This window comes from Notolepis coatsorum (assembly GCF_963971535.1).
Source record: "Notolepis coatsorum genome assembly, chromosome: 13".
NCBI lineage: Eukaryota > Metazoa > Chordata > Actinopteri > Aulopiformes > Paralepididae > Notolepis > Notolepis coatsorum.
The window spans coordinates 39,959,205-39,979,335 of NC_140177.1; the positions used below are offsets into that span (position 1 = coordinate 39,959,205).

Genomic DNA, 20,131 nt, shown 5'->3' on the forward strand with positions numbered 1-20,131 from the left:
ATATATATTCGACTAAGAGGTTGGCCAGTCGACTACGGCTGCTTTCGACCGATTAGTCGACTAATCGATTAATAGGGGTCAGCCCTACAACATACACGTTACTAGCTAACTCTGAACCGGAGCCGACTGGATAGCAAGTGCAACAACGTATAACGTCTGTGCATGCGGAACCAATGTCCCAACACCAACAACAGTTCCGTGGGTGAACTCATTGAGCATAGTTGTCAATTAATGATACTAATCTATACAATCACCTGTTGTTGAATAAATACCATTACTTTCTAGTCATTACTAAAAACAGTATATATAAAACAGTATCTGTAATTTTTTTTCAAACGTTTAATAATTTATATAATATACATTTTATTTTTTAATGTATGCACTGGTATCGGATCAGTACTCGGTATCGGCTGATACCCAAAGCTTAGGTATGGGAATCGGATCGGGAAGGAAACATCTCTACTATTCACATACATGCATCTATTCCAGCTGTTCTCAAACTATGGGTCGTGACTCGTGACCCAAAGTGGGATCGCGGGTAGGTGACAAGACAAAAATAAAACACAAGCCCAACTCAGATTTAGTTTTCTGCCTGGAAGCTTGTTTGTATTTGCCATGTTTCGCCCCTTCATCAATGGAGGCCGACACAGTATTCCAATACATATCTCACTACATCCTGCGCATATATAATCGTGGAGACCACATCTCGTCTTTTGTGTGTAACCTTGACACTTGCAATGGATAGGTTTGTTGTCAGAAATGCGGAGAGAGAAGAAGCACAGATTTTCCTTGCAGACAAAAACAACCCATTGACAGATAAATGTGCCGATAATGAATGGCTGGCAAAGCTGGCATATCTAGCCGAGATCTTTGACCGCCTCAATGCGTTGAATCTGGGACTACAAGGTCCGGACAGACCCGTTTGGACTCGCAGCTAAAATGGAGAGCTGGATTAAATTAAGGAACTCAGTTTGTGGCACTCCAGGATAATCAGCGGAGATTTTGGGGTATTTCCTCAGCTTGATGGCTTTTTGGAGGAACAGAATGTTGCAAAGAATAATTTGAAGCCCATCATCTGTAGCCATTGAACAGGCTCATTGAACAATTTCAGAACTATTACACTGAGAGCACAGACAATTTGGACAACTGGATCCTAGATCCGTTCATTACGCATGACGCAACAGGCCTCCCACTGTCTGAGCAGGTGGCGCAAATTGATCTTTCGTGTGACGAGAAAGTCAAGTTCACTGGACAGGCCCTCGCAAATCAGTCGGGAACGAGTACCCAGTGTTGTGTAATGCTGCGCAGAGAAAGTGTGTGCCCTTCGCATCAACATACATCTATCTGTGAGGCCGGATTTTTGGCACTGACATTAAAAAATAAATACAGATCTCGCCTCAGAGTAGAAGTGGATCTGCGCCTCTTTCTCAGCACAATGCAGCCACGTATCATGGAACTGTTCAAATGTACAAGCACACCCTTCCCATTAACCTCTTAAGCCCAAAGCCCTATTTTCTGAAAATCCGCCTAAAATACATACCTAAGTAAATGGAATATTGCTCCACTTCTACAAGGTTAATTTGCATATTCTTGGTATCTAGGGACATCTATGGACCTCAGTGAATGTATTTCCAGTGTCAGACATATTGTGTCCATTACTAGGCTTTCTTAAATTGTGATGAAACAAAGGAGAATATGAATTATGATTTTTCTTTGCATCTTTGACAGTGAATAACACCATGCCAATAATGACCAGACATGAAAAACTGCCACTGATCTCGTTCAGTGCCTTCTTGAGATCATGTGTAAAAAAAAAATCTAAGGAAATGAATAAAGGGAAGATGATTAAACAGAAGGTTCTGTAGATACAGTACTGAATTCTCCCATCCGGACCAATGCAATTTGAAATATTATTATAGAATAGCAGGCTTATAAATTACCTTATTATAGCCAATTCGCACATTTATATATATTAGTGCAGTCAATAGATTACAACATTTTTACTAATTAATCTAAAACATTTTCTGTAATTAATCTACGGTAGATTAAAAATCGCATTTTTCTATTTAAGAGCGAAGCTTGTAACAGCTATTTACTTGAGTAAAGTCATGAAATGTATGTAAAATCAACACAAAGAAAGTATATTCAAAGACTATTTTAATAGCTTTCTTTGAATACAGTTTCTCTTCTGTGAAATACAAATGTTCAACAAAACCATCAACATTGACTCGGTTAGACCTCTTTCTTATATCCGCGGCGCTAACAGAAATAAAAACAACCCAGGCCTATGTTAAAGTGCAGATTGGCTTAGAGGACGATAATGTCTTGTATGAACTACCAGTAATATAAATCATATTAACAACAAAAGTGTTCCATCTTCATGTCAGATGATTTTCAAAAAGGTGCATTCGAGGGTGATTCTCATGAAATCTTGATTTCAAAATTTAAAACATTTTTTTTTAACAAACTTGCATCAACAAATTTCCTTTTCAAGCACTATAAGCCAGGTCTAGAGTATATGTGAATAATAATTAGAAAATATTTATTTACGGGCGGTTAGGTGGCCGAGCGGAGATTGCGTTCGTCACCAACCCCGGAGCTGTGAGCTGGATTCGCCTGTTCGAATCCAGCTCACAGCTCCGGGGTTGTCACCAGCTTGGCTGGCCGTCTGCACTAATACAATTGGCTGTATTAGAGGGTGGGAGAAGCTGGCGGGGTGGGTCCGGGTCGTTGTAAACAGCGACTCCTACAGTTCGGTCGGGGCGCCTGCTAAGCGCGGATAGGACTTGAGGGGGATAGTGTGGTCCTCCCACACGCTACGCCCTCTCGATGAGAATCCGCGCTGCCAGGTGAAAAGAAGCGGTGATTGGCTGGACGTGTGTCGGAGGAAGCACGTGGTAGCCTCCACTCTCCCAGATGATCTGACTGTGGGGGGTAAGTGCGCAGCGACCAGGAAGGGACTGGGAATTGGCATACGACTAACATTGGGATGGGAGAAAATCGGAGGAAAATGGAGGGGGAAAAAGATAAAAAAATATATATATATATATATATTTATTTACAATTTAACACCTTTTTGAACACATTTTCCAAAATAAGTCCTTCAAATTCTCATTACCGCAACAGTCTTAAAACTTCAAGACAATAAGAAAAGCAACATTTTCACAGTTTTAAGAATTGATTATTAACAGTCATAGACACATACCACTATGAAATAATATATATCTTTAAATAATCATTTTTAGAATAGTTTGTCACTTAGCATACTTATTATCATTAATCTCATTTCCGAAACCCATGTATCATTACCACAACAGCTGTTAATTTAATGTTTATTTAATTTAGTGAACAATTATAATTTGATTCTAAAGGCATGTCCATGATCTATTTGTTATGTGCTTTCAGGTTTACAATGACATTTTAAAGGTGCTATGCATTATAAATGTCATTTTTCAGTCTCTAGCATTGTATTATAGTAATAGGAGTTCGTATCAATGTGTTTTTGGGCCTAAATACTATATTGGCGAATTCCTCAGCTACAGCCCATCCCCTCTTTGCCTCTAGTAAATCAGGTCATGTTGATTTGACGACCTGGTGCACGTCACAGGGCGCTGTTTATAGCGCACGGTGATGTGATTGGCTCTGTGGTTTTAGTAATTCCCGCCTCCATTCTTGCTACCTGCAGGGTGGAAGGTTTGTCCAGAAGATCACTAATCAGCTGAAGCCTGATGCGGTTCCCTCGGTCTTCGACAGACAGACCGGCGTTAGCTCTCGGGACTCGGGAGCGATCGCTAGCTACTTAGCACCAGCCGGGGCCGGCGTTAGCAACCGGGAGCGTCGTTGAGCATTCAGCCTGCTGGCTACCTATATCCACTTCAACCAGCGTCGCGGAGCATTCAGCCTGCTGGCTACACAGCTTGTCGGTGTGCTAATAGCCTCTGCAAGCTAACGGTAGCTGGCTCCAGGCTATTAGCACATCGACAAGCTGCTGGAGCTCCCGACGCTCGGCTGGTTGAAGTGGATCTAGGTAGCCAGCAGGCTGAATGCTCCGCGACGCTCCCGGTTGCTATCATGTGCAGGTCCTCTTCTCAGACCTGTGTGGCAAAGCACTGCACACGCATCATGCAAGCTACACATCGCTGCATGTTGATCAATGGTGGCCCACTCGGTGCATCACAGTGGGCTACTATTGTGCTAACAACAACCGCGGTGTCCGGCTTGTCGGCTGGCATGAGTGTTCAATTTGGGGTGGTTCTCTCCTCCTTGTGTGCCCCCGTTCTCGCGGGTGTCCTGCCGGGGAGCTTGTGGACGCGACAACAGCGGCGGCCGTAGCGTTAGTTAGCTCATAGCTATTGTGTACCACTAGCGTTACGGCGGGCTCGAGCACCCTACGGCTGCCGCCGTTGTCGCGTCCATGGGCTCCCCGGCAGGGTACCCGTGGGGACGGGGGTGTACAGAGAGGAGATAACCATTTTGTGTCGGGCGTGCATGCCGGCCAGCGAGCCGGACGTCGGGACATGTTGTTAGCACAATAGCTACCAAGCTAAGCTATGTTAGCTTCTAACGGTGTATACACAATATGTACAACGACACAATGATTTACATTATTACAAATATGGTAACGTGGTTGTGGCTTTTACAAATAGTGGTAACATATATATAGATAGACAGTACTGCTACATCTCTATATTTATGACATACCATATTTGTATTGCTACAGTACTGCTCAGTACTGCTATGATGGAGACCAGAGAAAGACTTTCGTCTTGTTTACATCAGGGTCCCCCAATTTCAATTCATGGTAACATTTTATATATATATAGATAGACAGTACTGCTACATCTCTATATTTATGACATACCATATTTGTATGTAACCTGAAACCTAATCTCTGACGGGGAGATGGGCGGAGCTATTTGGTGGGTGGCTGTCACTCAAAGCATTCTGCCAGAATGGGTGGAGCCAAGCCAACAATAGCCTGCTTTCATGAGGCTGAAAAATGCTGGTTTTGAGTACAAGATTAGAAATATAAAACAATGATTATTTTTGGAATAAAAATTACAGATGTGTTACATAGACTCACAGGAAGTGTGTAAAGTTGCCCAAATAGTGCTAGGAATAGCAGTGTATAACCCCTTTAAGACAAATTCAGGTTTCCATGAAATATCACAAAAATTAGGTTGTCGACTGCAGAAGGTGTTGCGGTAATGAGAGTAATATGTTGCCAGACACAACTCGAGGCTTAAGAGCAAGGCTGTTGGTTATTCAAAGCAAACCACTTGGTGTGTCTGATTAGCCACAAACACCAAAGCAGAAAATTGGAAAGTTTCACCGCACCGTTTGGCTACAAATCGACTTTAAACGGGAAATTTTGGTCCATAAGGAATGAATGGCAGAACATTCTAGAACATTTGTGGTCACACTATGACTATGTCATAAGACATTCTAGAACATTTGTGATGTCACAGTATGATGTCATAATAGAACATTCTAGAACATTTGTGATGTCACAGTATGATGTCATAATAGAGGCATCACCCACACTTTCACAATTTCCCTGCGCGGAATTGTCTAGTTTTACTTGCATCACAAAATTTTGGTAACACAACAAATTACATAATTATGAAAACCTCTAATTTACGGTCTTATTTGTCAAGTTAACAGTGAACCTTTTTAATGAGAGATTATTTCAGGGCTTGCCAACTCTCACTGACTGCAGTGACTGGATGCTTTCATAAAATTGCAACTAAGGCATTTGCATAACCTCTCAATCAAATTAAGAAAAAAATGCATTTGTTCAGCTCAACTCACAACTTTATTCTGTTTAACAACATTCTGTTTAAAAATACAATAAGATGCAATCAATATGCAGAATAATAACAAAAACAAACAAAACCTTTTTCATAGAACAATCACTGGTTCAGGTCATATACTTCAAAAAGTGCTATAAATACAAAAGAAAACTCAAACAATCACACATATTAGGCCTGATAAGCAAAATGTGCAACTCTGAACCTTGCTTAGATAATACAATCCATATAGGCCTAAGATAAATGTGTATATTCTTGTTAAAAACAAGTAGGTACAAAATGAAATAAAAAACAAGGACACAATCATGACAAAATGGTTGTCATGTATAAAACATGCTTAGACCTGTAGAACCCCCCACCCCACAACACGCATTTACACACACCAGTGCTTTAGACACACTTCTTTGTGTATTTAGCCCAGATCTCAGCTGAAACACTAAAATGACGTGCAGAGAATGTGGCAGGTAGTGGCTCCGGGATGACACATTTGATGTCGTCCAAGTAATACCACACTTTCTCTCCATCGAACCTCCGAGATGGAATGTAGAATTTGTTCTCTCCAGCACAATTCATCGTGTCAACTTCATATTGATCATCCACAATCTGTAAAGGACATAGGTAAAAGAAAAAGTACAAAACAGGACTCAGGATTTACCATTAACAAGTAACCTAGTGTCCATATCTAAAACTAGTTCTACATACCTGTGTGATGGTGCCAGGGAACAACTCTGCATCATACTCCACAAGGACCCACTTTCCCACTTCCAAAACAGGTCCTGGCTCTGCATTCTCCTTATCTGACTCCACATTCGCTCCTATGAAGGAGCACTCTTTTGGGAGAAAGCATCCACATGCACTGCCACAAAAGCAGGATACGTCCCGGGTCTGGATTACCCCTGGTTTTGTAGATGTCAGCTATAAGCAGAAATTAAATAATAAATGTATTAAAAAAGCATATGAATCAATCAAGTTAAGACAACTTATGACAATTAATTAATTAATTAATTAAAACACTCTTAACAGGAGCACTCATTCAAGGGTACTACGACTATGCTTGCTCCTCATGGTACCAAATCACCTCAAAGGCACTAAAAACAAGATTACAAACATCACAAAACAAACTGGTCAGACTACTGCTTGACCTTATTCCTAGAACCCACCTCACCCCTGCCCACTTTGTCATTATGAATTGAAAATGGGGGACCCTGATGTAAACAAGACGAAAGTCTCTCTGGTCTGCATCCCCTTAACAATTGAGTGTATTGAGCTGTACTGTATCCATTCTACAACCTATTAATAAAGTTTTCAATCAATCAATCAAACTTGTTCAACCTCATGTCACATTGACCTACCTGGTGAATCTTCATAGTCCCGGGCACTGTATTCAGGGATGGAGGAATCAAATCCTGGGCCGAAATGATCTCCTCTGTTACCATGTATAGCCTTACATATGAGTGTGTTGCCTGTTGCTGATGCAGTGTGTTGGTGTCTGGGATGCTAGTTCCATAAGCAACAAGCCGGTCTGCTAGGTTCTGGAGTGCACCCCCTACCCCATCAGGGGCACCCTTGCCATGAGATGCCTCTGAGAAGTTCCAGGTGACATATTCAAACCATCTCATGAAAGGCACTGTCGAGGCCAGATAGAATGCTGTCTTGTTGCGGTACTGGGAGGTGGGTCCATCTGAAATAAAATGGATGTGCTTCACTTCTGGATGTTCCTCCCGGATGGACTTGAGCACTGGATTAAGATGAGCCCACGTTGCAACAGCATCATGCTTTAGGGACGCTGACAGAGGAAAAAGACTCCACACGTCCCCCACTCAGGTATTTGACCCCAGTATGAAGCGTCACATGCTGGTTCCCGCCACCAAAGTGGGTGTCTTTCACTTCCCTGGTGTACTTACAGCTGTAGTTCTCACTGTAATCAATGTGGACGGCCACCTCTTTCTCAGTAAGGCTCTCCTTGAGTGACTTCAGCCTCTGGAACTGGTGCTGGATGTTATACACATGAATGGCCAGTTTATTTACATGGTCCTTAGTGAGGTCAACAAGTTTGTCGATAGATGTGTGTGTCTTCTCCAGTGCTGTGTTTTTTACATTAGTCTCCTCCAGTGCACCATCTTTTCCCTTTTTTGTGATTTTACCTGTCTGGGTAACCCACTGGTCCCAGGAAATTATGTTTCCCTTGGTTGATGGATCAATAGTTGTAGGGAAGGTTGCCTTGGCATTGAATGCACCTTCTGTACATGCATTCCACATCACTTGAGCTGCAGACACAGGACGCAACTATTTCAGTTGTGGATGGTGTGGCAACAATCCCAAGCTGGTGAAGCTTCTTGATTTTGAATAGGAAATTCTCTTGGATTTTGCAGGCACAGGTTTCTCTTTGGGAAACGTTGGGTCTCACGACCCAAAAGGGCTTCAGTCTGCAGAACTGAGCCCTTGAGAGTTTGTAGCGAGGATGCTGACTGAGAAATGTAACATGTAGTCTCTCCATAGTGTCAGGCAGTGCCCTCTTCCTGAACACTTGTCCTTTCTTGCGGACTTCCCCTGTTTTGCCATTGATGACGGTTGAGTTGTCATCCTGGTGCAAGAAACGACTCACAACATGTCCCATCAATCGTCTCTGGCCAGGCCCGGACATCGGGAGTTTTCCCGGTGACCTGGCCTGCACAGATAAAAAAAAAAATTATATAAAAAAGAAAATATTATATATTTTTTTTATTATAATAATTTTTTATGCCAGGCCATTGTTTCTAGTTGTGGCGGCGGCGTGGCGCGATAGTTTAGATAACCAGGTGGGTGGGGAACAACCAGGATTTCACTGTCTGCGACAGAGTTGGAGAACTATCTGACTCTCTCTCCCTCACGTGGACACACACACACATAATGGAGCCGTGCTGCCGCTTGTGATTGGTGGAGGCGGGACCAGGCGATACAACTGATTGACCGTGGAGGCGGCGAATGGAATGGCAGATGGCACACTCCCAAAAGGAGTTGTTAAATCTGACATTACAAAAAACAATATGTGGTGGTTATGATTGGGGCTGAAGTTGAATAAACAATTTATGAAAGAGAGTCAAAATAATTCCAAGATAATTCAAAGATTACACACCTTTGCCACATTGGCTACAAACATAATCACTGCAAAGTTATCAAAAAAATAAGAATCTGATCAGACACAAAGGTTAAGTTGTTGTTCCCTTTCTAATTTCCTCAAAAACATCTAGTCTAGTTAATGTGATCAATATTATTTGACAATTGATGCTTTTTGTTGGAAATTTCAGTCAGTGAGCTCATACTTTGAGCTCATTTTATAGTTAAAATGATTGAGACAACGCAATCTTCTGTCTTCGTTGTGCATGCATGCGTGTGCTCACCACACGTGATACATGCGTCACTATTCTGGCAGTGGCTACTGTTATTATAGTATTGTAATGAAAGGTCTGTTATTTAATGTTTGTGTAAAGGGCTATTTTAACTGTTGATGGGTAGTGCATCAGTAAAGTGAATGTGGTATTGTGCTCTTGCCTTGTTTGAATAGGTGGAGAGAGTGGTTAACTATTATAATAGTAAATAGAAAAATATGTTGTGCTCTTGCTTTTTTCTTTTTGAAGGTGGAGAGTACCATTGCTAGTGCCACAACAGTTTTATTTGAGGTTCATAACAGTACATTGTACTAAGCAATTGTTGGCTCATTAGTTTGTGATTCACATGCACTAAAATTCACCAGAATGCAGGAAATTAAGTCTTTGTAACTAAAATTTTCCGGATGGGGGACCCCCAGACCCCCCCACTTAAAAAGTGGCCTGATTGGGGCTATATTTCACGCTATATCTCCCGGTATGAATTATTTCCCCAGTCCGGCCCGGTCTCTGGCTGTTGTTGGGCAGGGTCTTGGGCTCTCTCCGGTGGGTGGCTCTCTTCTCAATGGTGCCTATCAAAGGTGCTGGTCCTTTTTTCTTTTTTTCTTGTAGCCTTCTAAGCTGCTTCATTAGGTTAGAGTATTTTCGGGACTGGATTTCCAGTTGATCTTTTGTCGCCCTCAGTTTTGACCTCAGTGAGGTTATGGTTGCCTCCCTTTTTCTTCCTGCTTTGGGGGTGGAGGTCTGCTCTGGTGTTGGGCAGTTCAAAGGTGGCTCAGGAGGGCTTGGTACTACCTGGACATCCTGCATCCTCCTTTTTCTTCTTGCTTTGGGGGTGGACGTCTGCTCTAGTGTTGGGCAGTTTGATGGCAGTTCTGGGGGGCTTGGTGGTACCGGTAGGCCTACATCTTGCTCCGGTACCTGTGCGGCATCCGACTCATTGATGGAGGGAGGGGTCAAATCCAAGATGGCATTCAGTGTTTTAATTTTAGCATAATGCCTGTTCGAATTTTCTCTCCATTGTTTTTTTTTCCTTTCATATTGTTTGGAGGTAAGATCTTCCATTTTCTTGATCTTACCATTTTCCTTTCGTTTTTTATATCTAGAAATGAAAAGGAAGCATGCCATAAAATTAGGAAAAACATATATGGACAGACCCTACACTATGCACTGGATGGCTTATGTATGGTGTGTGTGTGTTACAGTAGGGCCTGACTTTCTTAGAGTGTGTGTGCATATGTGTGTCCTACAGTAGGGTTCTCCCTGTGTGTGTGTGTTACAGTAGGGCCTGACTTTCTTAGAGTGTGTGTGCATATGTGTGTCCTACAGTAGGGTTCTCCCTCTGTGTGTGTGTGTGTGCGTGTTACAGTAGGGCCTGACTTTCTTAGAGTGTGTGTGCATATGTGTGTCCTACAGTAGGGTTCTCCCTGTGTGTGTGTGTGTTACAGTAGGGCCTGGCTTTCTTAGAGTGTGTGTGCATATGTGTGTCCTACAGTAGGGTTCTCCCTCTGTGTGTGTGTGTGCGCGTGTGTGTGTGTGTTACAGTAGGGCCTGACTTTCTTAGAGTGTGTGTGCATATGTGTGTCCTACAGTAGGGTTCTCCCTGTGTGTGTGTGTGTGTTACAGTAGGGCCTGACTTTCTTAGAGTGTGTGTGCATATGTGTGTCCTACAGTAGGGTTCTCCCTGTGTGTGTGTGTGTGTGTGTGTGTGTGTGTGTGTGTGTGTGTGTGTGTGTGTGTGTGTGTGTCCTACAGTAGGGACTGAATGGCTTACAAAGTGTGAGTGTGTACACATCCTCTAGTGAGGGCCAGAAAGCTGGACATCCTATCAACTAAATGGCTTGTATGAGACTTCCTATAAACTAGCATGTTTGCTAATGACTGTACAATTCCCAACCCCCCTTACCTCTCTCTCTCCTTCCTTCTGTACTCGTCCAGCAGGTCAGGGTTGTTGTAAACCTTTTCTCTGAATTTTGCTAGCCTAGCCTTTGCTAACGCTTTCTTTTTCTCAGTGGCTGACTGTCTGCAATGAAACAGGAAAGTTAGTAAATTACATCAAAATGAACTGTTGATGATACACATTTTATTATTACTATGTAATTACAACATTATGAACACTTAATGTTGAAGTGTTACCAATTATTCCCATTTAATGACAAAGTTATGTGATGTGTTACCAAATTCTCATTGCCGAAAGAGAAGTTCTCATTACTGAAACACCCAGTAAAGTGTTGCGGTATATGAGAAGTGTGTTGCGGAGGATGAGAGGAGTTAGCATTTTTTTTGTCGTACTAAGGAAAGCCGTTACTGATAATCAAGGAATCATAAAGGACCCCCCCCCCCCCTTTCCTTCACGCATGATGGAGCATAATGTATACAAAGTCAAAGTCAAGTCAAGTCAAAGATTTTTATTGCCATGTATGGACGAATCCACATTGGAATACAGGTACATGAGCAAAACACTGTGTAAACAGTACAGGAAAAATATGTAAAAACACAAACAGTATAAAAGGACAAATGCTAAAATTGATATTGAACATCCCCTAAAAGTGCATATCATAGTTAAAACAGCACTTCCACAAACCTGACTAATAACACTAATAAAAACACAGAAAAGATAGGATAAAAAACAAAAACTAGCCTTTGGTGTCATTCAGGCTCCGCACAGCACTGGAGAAAAAGCTCTTTGTAAACCGAGAGGTAGAGCATGTGATAGAGCGGTAACGTCTGCCCGAGGGGAGGGGGACAAAGAGGCCTGCGGCTGGGTGACCAGAGGGGTCGTTGATAATGCCCGAGGCACGGGAAAGCAGCCTGGCACCATAGATCTCTTCTAGAGCTGGCAGGCTAGACCCGATTGTCTTGCGTGCAAGACGCACAATTCTATTCAGAGATTTCTTCTCCTGGTCTGTGATGTTACCAAACCATATTGTACAGGAGGAAGTAAGAACGCTCTCGATCACACAGCGATAGAAGTTGTGTAGAATCACCCTGTTATTTGTGAACTCTTTCAGTTTCCTGAGAAAGAAAAGACGTTGCTGGGACTTTTTAACAATGGTTCTGGTATTGGAGTACCAGCTCAGGTCATTTGAAATAGTGACCAAGAAATGTAAAACTGCTCACCATCTCCACCTCTGAGCCATTTATGGTAATGGGGAGATGGGATACCTTGCTATGTCTAAAATCGATGACTAGCTCCTTCGTTTTTGAAGCATTCAGGGTGAGGTTATTGGTCTCACTCCACCTAACTAGGTTCTGTACCTCTGATCTGTAAAATGACTCGTCATTTGAGTTTATACGCCCAATGACCGTGGTATCATCAGCATACTTTACTATCGGATTGTTATCATAGGAAGCAGTACAGTCATGACTCATGAGTGCAGAGAGAGAACAGTAAAGGGCTGAGAATACAGCCTTGTGGAGAACCAGTACTTAAAACAAGTTCATCAGACATATTGTTTCCAATCCTGACTCTTTGAGGTCTCGAGATTAAAAAGCTAAGAATCCATTCACAGATAGCGTCGCATAGACCCAGACACTGAAGTTTGTGGATCAGGATTAAGAGCTAAGGAAATAACATCATCTACTGATCTATTTTTCTTGTAGGCGAACTGCCAGGGATCAAGACAGGTAGGAATCTGACCTTTTATATAATTCAGCACTAGCCGCTCTAAACATTTCATTAAAACTGAGGTTAGGGCAATAGGTCTGTAATCATTAAGACAAGTTGTGACGTGACAAGATGGCGTCGCCGTTGTATGGCGACGTGACAAGAGCTCTCCTGTGTTTGTTTTGTTTGTTTATCGTTCTAAATGTGTATGTGTCCGGGACATCTACTACTGTTCGATACAACAGAGAATTACTTCTCCGGATCCGCGACGATGTTCGGGAAGTTTCCCACGTTAATCCCGAGCTCAGATGCAAGGATTTCGCTGCATGTCCCTCGGCAGGTGACGGGAGCCGTCAAAGACGCAGACACCGGGGCAGGCGAGGCGAGGTGCTTGTCAAACTCCGCGAGCGCCCTTTCAAGCCTCCACTGCCTTCCATCTACCTGGCGAACATGCAGTCCTTGTCAAACAAAACCGATGAACTGATGAGCCGGATTAAATTCCAGCGGGAGGCAAGAGACTGCTCCGCATACTGTCTCACGGAGACGTGGCTAGACAACAACACACCAGACTCAGCCTTCCAGCCGCCGGGATTCGCTGTGTTTCGCTCAGACAGACTGAAGGAATGCACCGGCAAAACCAAAAGGAGGAGGGGTCTGTCTTCTTGTGAATGAAAAGTGGTGTACCGATACTACGGTCATGAACAAGACCTGCAATATTAATCTTGAATGCCTAGTCATTAAATGTCGCCCCTTTTATCTCCCTAGAGAATTCCCAGCTATCTTTCTTATTGCTGTTTATATACACCCTCGGGCTGACGCCGCGACTGCTCAATGAACTGGCTGACATTATACATAAATATGAGATCTCCCATCCGGAGGCTGTGTTTATTGCAGCTGGTGATTTTAATGATTGTTCTCTTAAATCGGTTCTGCCAAATTACCATCAGCATGTAAAACACCCTACAAGAGGAAACAAAATCCTGGATCACTGCTATAGCAACATAAAAGCTGCTTACAGGTCTCTCCCAAGACCAGCTTTTGGTAAATCCGATCATCAATCGATTCTTCTTCTACCGTCATATACTCAGAAAAATAGACAAATCAAACCGACGGTACGCTCCACTCAATGTTGGACTAAAGATGCTGAAACACTATTACAAGGGTGTCTCGACGCCACAGACTGGTCTGTTTTTTTTTATTATTTCTTTTTATTGATCTTTTCCCCCCGATTTTTCTCCCATCCCAATGTTAGTCGTTATGCCAATTCACAATCCCCTTCCTGGTCGCTGTGCACTTACCCCCCACAGTCGGTCTGGGAGAGTGGAGTTGGAGGCTATCACGTGCTTCCTCTGACACACGTCTAGCCAATCAACCGCTTCTTTTCACCTGGCAGCGTGGACTCTCACTGAGAGGGTGTAACGTGTGGAAGGATCACACTACCCCCCTTAGATCCTATCCTCGCTGAGCAGGCGCCCCGACCGAACTGTAGGAGTCGCTGTTTACAACGACCCGGACCCACCCCGCCAGCTTTCCCACCCTCTAATACTGCCAATTGTATTAGTGTGAACGGCCAGCCAAGCTGGTGACTGGATTCGGCGAATCCAGCGTCTCAGGCATTGGTGACAAACGCAATCTCCGCTACGCCACCTGACCGCCCCCAGACTAGTCCGTTTTTAAATGTGAGGACCTTGACCAATACTGTGACGCTGTCATTGGATATATACATTTTTGTATTGACTTGTGCATTCCCCGCAAGGTGGTTAAGCAATACTCAAACCAAAGACCATGGCTTAACTCTGATGTTAGACTCAAACTTACTGAACGAGCTACTGCTTTTAAATCTGGGGATGCAACCAGTTATAAACTGACTAGATACTCGCTGGAGCGGTCAATAAGAGCCGCAAAGCGCTCCTATGGAGAACGTATTGAAGGACATTTTTCTGGCAGTGACCCCCGTCGGATGTGGCAGGGACTGAACAGTGAACACTATCACTTCCTACAAACCCAGGGGCCTCGCCTCCGCTGAAGGTGATAGATAGACTGAATAACTTTTACTCCAGATTTGATGAAAGTAATACAGAGCATCCTGTTTTTATTCCTTCCAACCCCAGTGACTTGTCTGGGCTGACTGTCACAGAACATGAGGTGCGCAAGGTCCTGTCCAGTACTAAGGCTAGGAAAGCCACTGGCCCAGACGGCATTCCTCCCAGGGCCGTCAGACTCTGCTCTGAGCAGCTTGCCCCTGTGCTCACAGACCTTTTTAATATGTCACTGGAGCGCCGCCTTGTTCCAAGGAGCTTCAAGGAATCTACTATCATTCCGGTTCCCGAGCATATGCATTTGAATTTTTTAATATAGCGTGTATCTGCAGCTCCTGGCTCTAACTGAGACCTGGATAACCCCCAATAACTCATCAACACCTGCAGCATTATCTACAAACTATAACTTCACTCACACACCTCGACCTTCCAGGCGGGGTGGAGGCACTGGCCTCATGACATCTCCTTCATGGACTACAAACTTAACACCCCTCCCAGCACTGTCACTCTCCTCTTTTGAATATCATGCAGTATCTGTCTCTAATCCTTTCAATCTCACCATTGTTACACTCTACCGCCCTCCAGGTCCGCTCGATCACTTCACAGATGAGCTGGACATGCTTCTAAGCTCCTTACCGGAAGATGGTACCCCTCTCCTTCTATTGGGCGACTTCAACCTGCCTGACTCATCTCAGTCAGTCATAGTAGTCTCCCTCCTACAATCATTTGACCTGACTCCCACTGCCATGCCTCCCACCCACAAAGCAGGCAACTCCTTGGATCTCATATTTTCCCGTAACTCCAGCATCATTAACACCACGGTAACTCCCCTACATGTATCTGACCATTCCTTCATATCCTTCTCACTAACTCTCATGCTTAACCGAAAGGTCTTCACCCCAACTCAAACCGTCTCACTCAGACGCAACCTGCCCTCCCTATCCCCCTCCACCCTCTCCTCTGACATACTATCCACTCTACCTTTGAGTGACACCTTCTCTGCTCTCTCCACAGAGATGGCAACCTCCACCCTCCTCTCAGCCCTTGCAACCTCCTTCGACAAGCTCTGTCCCCTCGTTGAGAAACCTGCCCGCCGTTCCCCACCCAGTCCATGGCTGACAGATCCAGTGAGAGAACAAAGATAGGTCCTGAGAGCAGCTGAAAGGAAGTATAGAAAGTCACGCCTCACTGCTGACATCGACACATATCACAACCTCTTGTTAACATTCTCCAAAACCATTACTAATGCCAAAGCTTCTTTCTTTCACCATAGGATCGAGGCCTCTGCCAAGAATCTTCGCAAACTGCATGCTACCATGTCCTCCCTCCTCACTCCCCCCCCACCCCCCCCTCCCTCATCTTTCTCTGCCGAAGACTTTGCGATCTTCTTTGAGGAAAAAGTGGAGAACATCCGCAGCTCCTTCTCCCAACCCCCACCCATTCCAAATGCTGAATCGAGAACCTCATCCTTCACTCTGTCATCTTTCTCTCCCATTACAGAAGCCGAGACCCTGACACTGGTAACGTCGAACCGTCCGACTACATGCCAGCTGGACCGGCTACCTTCCCCACTCCTCCAGACCATAGCACCAGACATCCTCCCATTCCTAACTGCAACCATCAACTCCTCACTCAACTCGGGGGTGGTCCCCACCTCCCTAAAACAAGCCAGAGTCACGCCCCTCATAAAAAACCATCCCTGAACCCTACCGTCATAGGCAACTACCGTCCTGTCTCTCTTCTCTCCTTCCTTTCTAAAACACTTGAACGTGCTGTATCCAACCAACTTACTGCTTATCTCTTACAGAATGACCTCCTAGACCCTAATCAGTCAGGCTTCAGGACTGGTCACTCCACAGAGACAGCCCTCATTGCGGTCACAGAGGCACTTCACTTAGCAAAAGCGAAAGGCCTCTCCTCTGTCCTGATTCTCCTAGATCTATCTGCAGCCTTCGACACAGTCAACCACCAGATCCTCCTCGCGGCCCTCGCAGGAATGGGAGTGGCTGGCTCTGCGCTGACATGGTTGTCATCATACCTCAATGACCGCTCCTACCAAGTGTCATGGAGAGGGACCCTGTCGGCCACCCGCCCCCTGCGGACGGGTGTCCCCCAGGGCTCGGTTTTAGGACCCCTTCTCTTCTCCCTCTACACTAAATCACTGGGTAACATTATCACGTCTCATGGCTTCTCCTACCACTGTTATGCCGACGATACTCAACTCTTCCTCTCCTTCCCTCCCTCAGATATCCACGTCTCTGAGCGGATCTCGGCCTGTCTGTCCGACATCTCCGCCTGGATGACGACCAACCACCTCAAACTGAACCTAAGCAAAACAGAATTGCTCCACCTGCCGGCCAAATCCTCCCCCCTGACCGACCTTTCCATCACAGTCGAGAATGCAGCTGTGACCGCGTCCCCGACCGCCAAGAACCTTGGTGTTGTCCTCGACGACCAGTTGAACTTCTCTGCTCACATCGCAGCGACAACCAGAACCTGCCGATTCCTCCTGAGCAACGTCAGAAGGATACGCCCCTTCCTGACAAAAGAAGCCACCCAACTCCTCGTCCAATCAACAGTCATCTCCCGCCTCGACTACTGCAACGCACTGCTCGCTGGCCTCCCGGCCACTGCCACTAAGCCTCTTCAACTCATTCAGAACGCAGCGGCCCGCCTGATCTCAAACCTACCGAAGTCGGCCCATGTCACCCCACTTCTTAGGGACCTGCACTGGCTCCCCATTGCTGCACGAATCCGCTTCAAGGCCCTTGACCTAGCATACCGTGCAGCAAAGGGAACTGCTCCCGCCTACCTCCGGTCAATGGTCTCTAACTACACACCCTCAATACCCCTACGCTCTGCATCTTCTGGCCGCCTCAGACCTACTCCTATCCAAGCTCCGGGAGGGTCATCAAAGAGAAGTCGCCTATTCTCAGTCCTTGCCCCACAATGGTGGAATGAACTACCCACCCCAGTTAGGACAGCCGAAACACGTCCAATCTTTCGCCGTCGACTAAAGACGCACTTCTTCAACCATTATCTGAATAAAAAAAAAAAAAAAAAAAAAATCTAACCCTAACTAACCATACTGTCATGCACTTGTCCTAATAAACTAACCTACACTGTAGCACTCAACACTTTGATGAACATTGTTACTCAGCGGATAGAGTTGTGCTCTTCCTGATGGCTTGTCGTACAGAACTTGTAAGTCGCTTTGGATAAAAGCGTCAGCTAAATGACTAAATGTAAATGTAAATGTAAATGTATAGGAACGAAACGCCAATCAATTATGTATAATATGCGTCTGGGTCTAGGAATTACTGCTCTACACTATAAAAACACTTATATTCACGACGGTAATAACACGACAATGTATGAATGGAAAAATATAGCGTTCGCACATACGGAACGATAGATACCCGATGTTGAATGGGCCATAGTAATGTCGATATAGCTATAATATTTAAAATGTTATAGCCCTGCAAAGAAGGTGAGCGACTCCATAGGCTTACAGCACTGGCAGAGTGGTATAAGATGGGCAAACTGCGTGGCACAGAATGTGTTAAGCCATTCAAATAATAAATATATAAAAAAATATATAATAATCTAAAAGAACCGATAAGAGTATCGATAAAGTACCGAACCGCTAAGCAGTATCGATAATAGTAGTAGTATCGATACAATCCTAACGATACCCATCCCTAGTGTCGTTGCATGCCAATTAAAGACCTCTGCGACAGGTCCTGCATAATAATAATTATTATTATTATAATAAAAAAATATTCATAACAAGCCATTTGCTTGCCAGGACCTAGAGCAGGGGTCAGCAAACTTTACTATCAAAAGAGCCATTTTCCCCCCTCCCACAAAATAAAATTCATCTGGAGCCAGAAAATATACGTACTGTATATTTTAGTTGATGAAATATTTTTTCATTTCAGTGTCACAGTATCTCCAAAATAAGAGATACAAAAAAAATACTTTAACCTATTGGTAAACTAACGTATTGATGATAATATTAGTGCTGTCAAAATGAACCCGTTAACTTTGGAGATTAATTTCAATTATGTAACGTGTTACGCCGTTAACACAGTTTTGTTTACTTCCGGCCGCGTGTGCAGCCAAACTAGATAGAGCGAGCCGCCTGGTTAGTTAGCTGATGGTGTGGTGCTCGTGGGCTAACTAAACATGCCAGTGAGAAGGTAACCGACTCCTTGGTTATGTGATGCTAGGGCTGGGCGATATAACGATAACGATAATTAGTGCGATATATTTTAATAATTAATATCGGGAGAAAAAAATATCGAAAGAAATATATATAGATTTTTATTTTTTTTGACCTGCAACAGGGCAGTTTTAAAACCAGAGACAGTGGACAGACTTGTCTTTCTTGCCTGCAACTTAAAGTAATGGCTTTGCTTGTCCAAATGACAATACTGACCAAATTGAGATTTATTTTTCTCGTCCATTTATTTTGTTTGCTTTCTAATTTAAAATACAGTTTGAAACCATCTGTACACAGTAGGCTATGTGTGCTAGCAGAGCTAGTAGTCTCCAGTCACGAGTCACGGTGCACATGTGCGGTGGTTTGTCCACCAAAAAAGCGCCAAAAGATAGAAAAGAAACTAGCAGAGCCAGAACTTTTCAACTCCCCTGGAGCCACAGCCAGCAGAGAAGCCGGTTTACTTTCGCTTTCAAACCAGCTGCAGCCTGAGAACTGGAGTGTGAGGGGCTGTAACACTAAAGATGGCGGCAACGACAAAGAATTGCTGCAAAATAAACATATACCGTATGTTGTTAAAAATAAATAAAAAAAAATTATACTTATAACAATTTCGATAATTATCGATATCGAGTGATATGATAACATTATCATATTGTTATCGCAATATAATTTTTGGCCATATCGCCCAGCCCTATGTGATGCATTTAACTTTAAAATGTACCCAAAAAAAAGGTTCCGGGGGGGCATGCCCCCGGACCCCCCGAAAGGGTCGGAGGTTCACCCCCCATAGTCTCTGAAAATCCTGTGGGAAACACTGCACACATATATACTGTATAGATACATACACTCACACACACACTGTATACACACACACACACCTCACCTCTATGTCAGTCTGAAAGTTGAACAAGGCCACATCGTTCAAAAGAAGTGAGCTTCTTTGTCCCCTGATAACGTAAACAGACTGGTATGCCTCAGTAACTGGCTGAGTGTAAAGAAGGACTAAGCCAAATTGTCTATGGAGTGAAAAATTTTCAATGTTCTGAACTCTCTTTGCAGTATCTTTGCCTGTTCTTTTTTGCATT

General features: G+C 44.0%; 1 protein-coding gene across 3 annotated transcripts in view; it reads right to left on the reverse strand.

Annotated features, from left to right (window-relative positions):
- LOC311238670 (piggyBac transposable element-derived protein 4-like) overlaps window positions 1–20,131 on the reverse strand; it is a 66,591-nt gene that overhangs the window by 9,016 nt on the left and 37,444 nt on the right. Inside the window, exons 2-5 of one of the 3 annotated variants that reach the window (XR_014620388.1) lie at window positions 11,082–11,198; window positions 7,163–10,277; window positions 6,513–6,725; window positions 5,864–6,413 (exon numbers count right to left, since the gene is read on the reverse strand). Coding sequence is in view for 1 of the 3 variants with exons in the window: in XM_084326817.1 (XP_084182943.1) it covers window positions 11,082–11,198 (117 nt within the window). In the remaining 2 variants the exon portion in view is untranslated. Of the gene's footprint in view, window positions 1–5,863; window positions 6,414–6,512; window positions 6,726–7,162; window positions 10,278–11,081; window positions 11,199–20,131 lie in introns of those variants that run through there. The other 2 variants (XM_084326818.1, XM_084326817.1) reach the window with 2 other exon arrangements.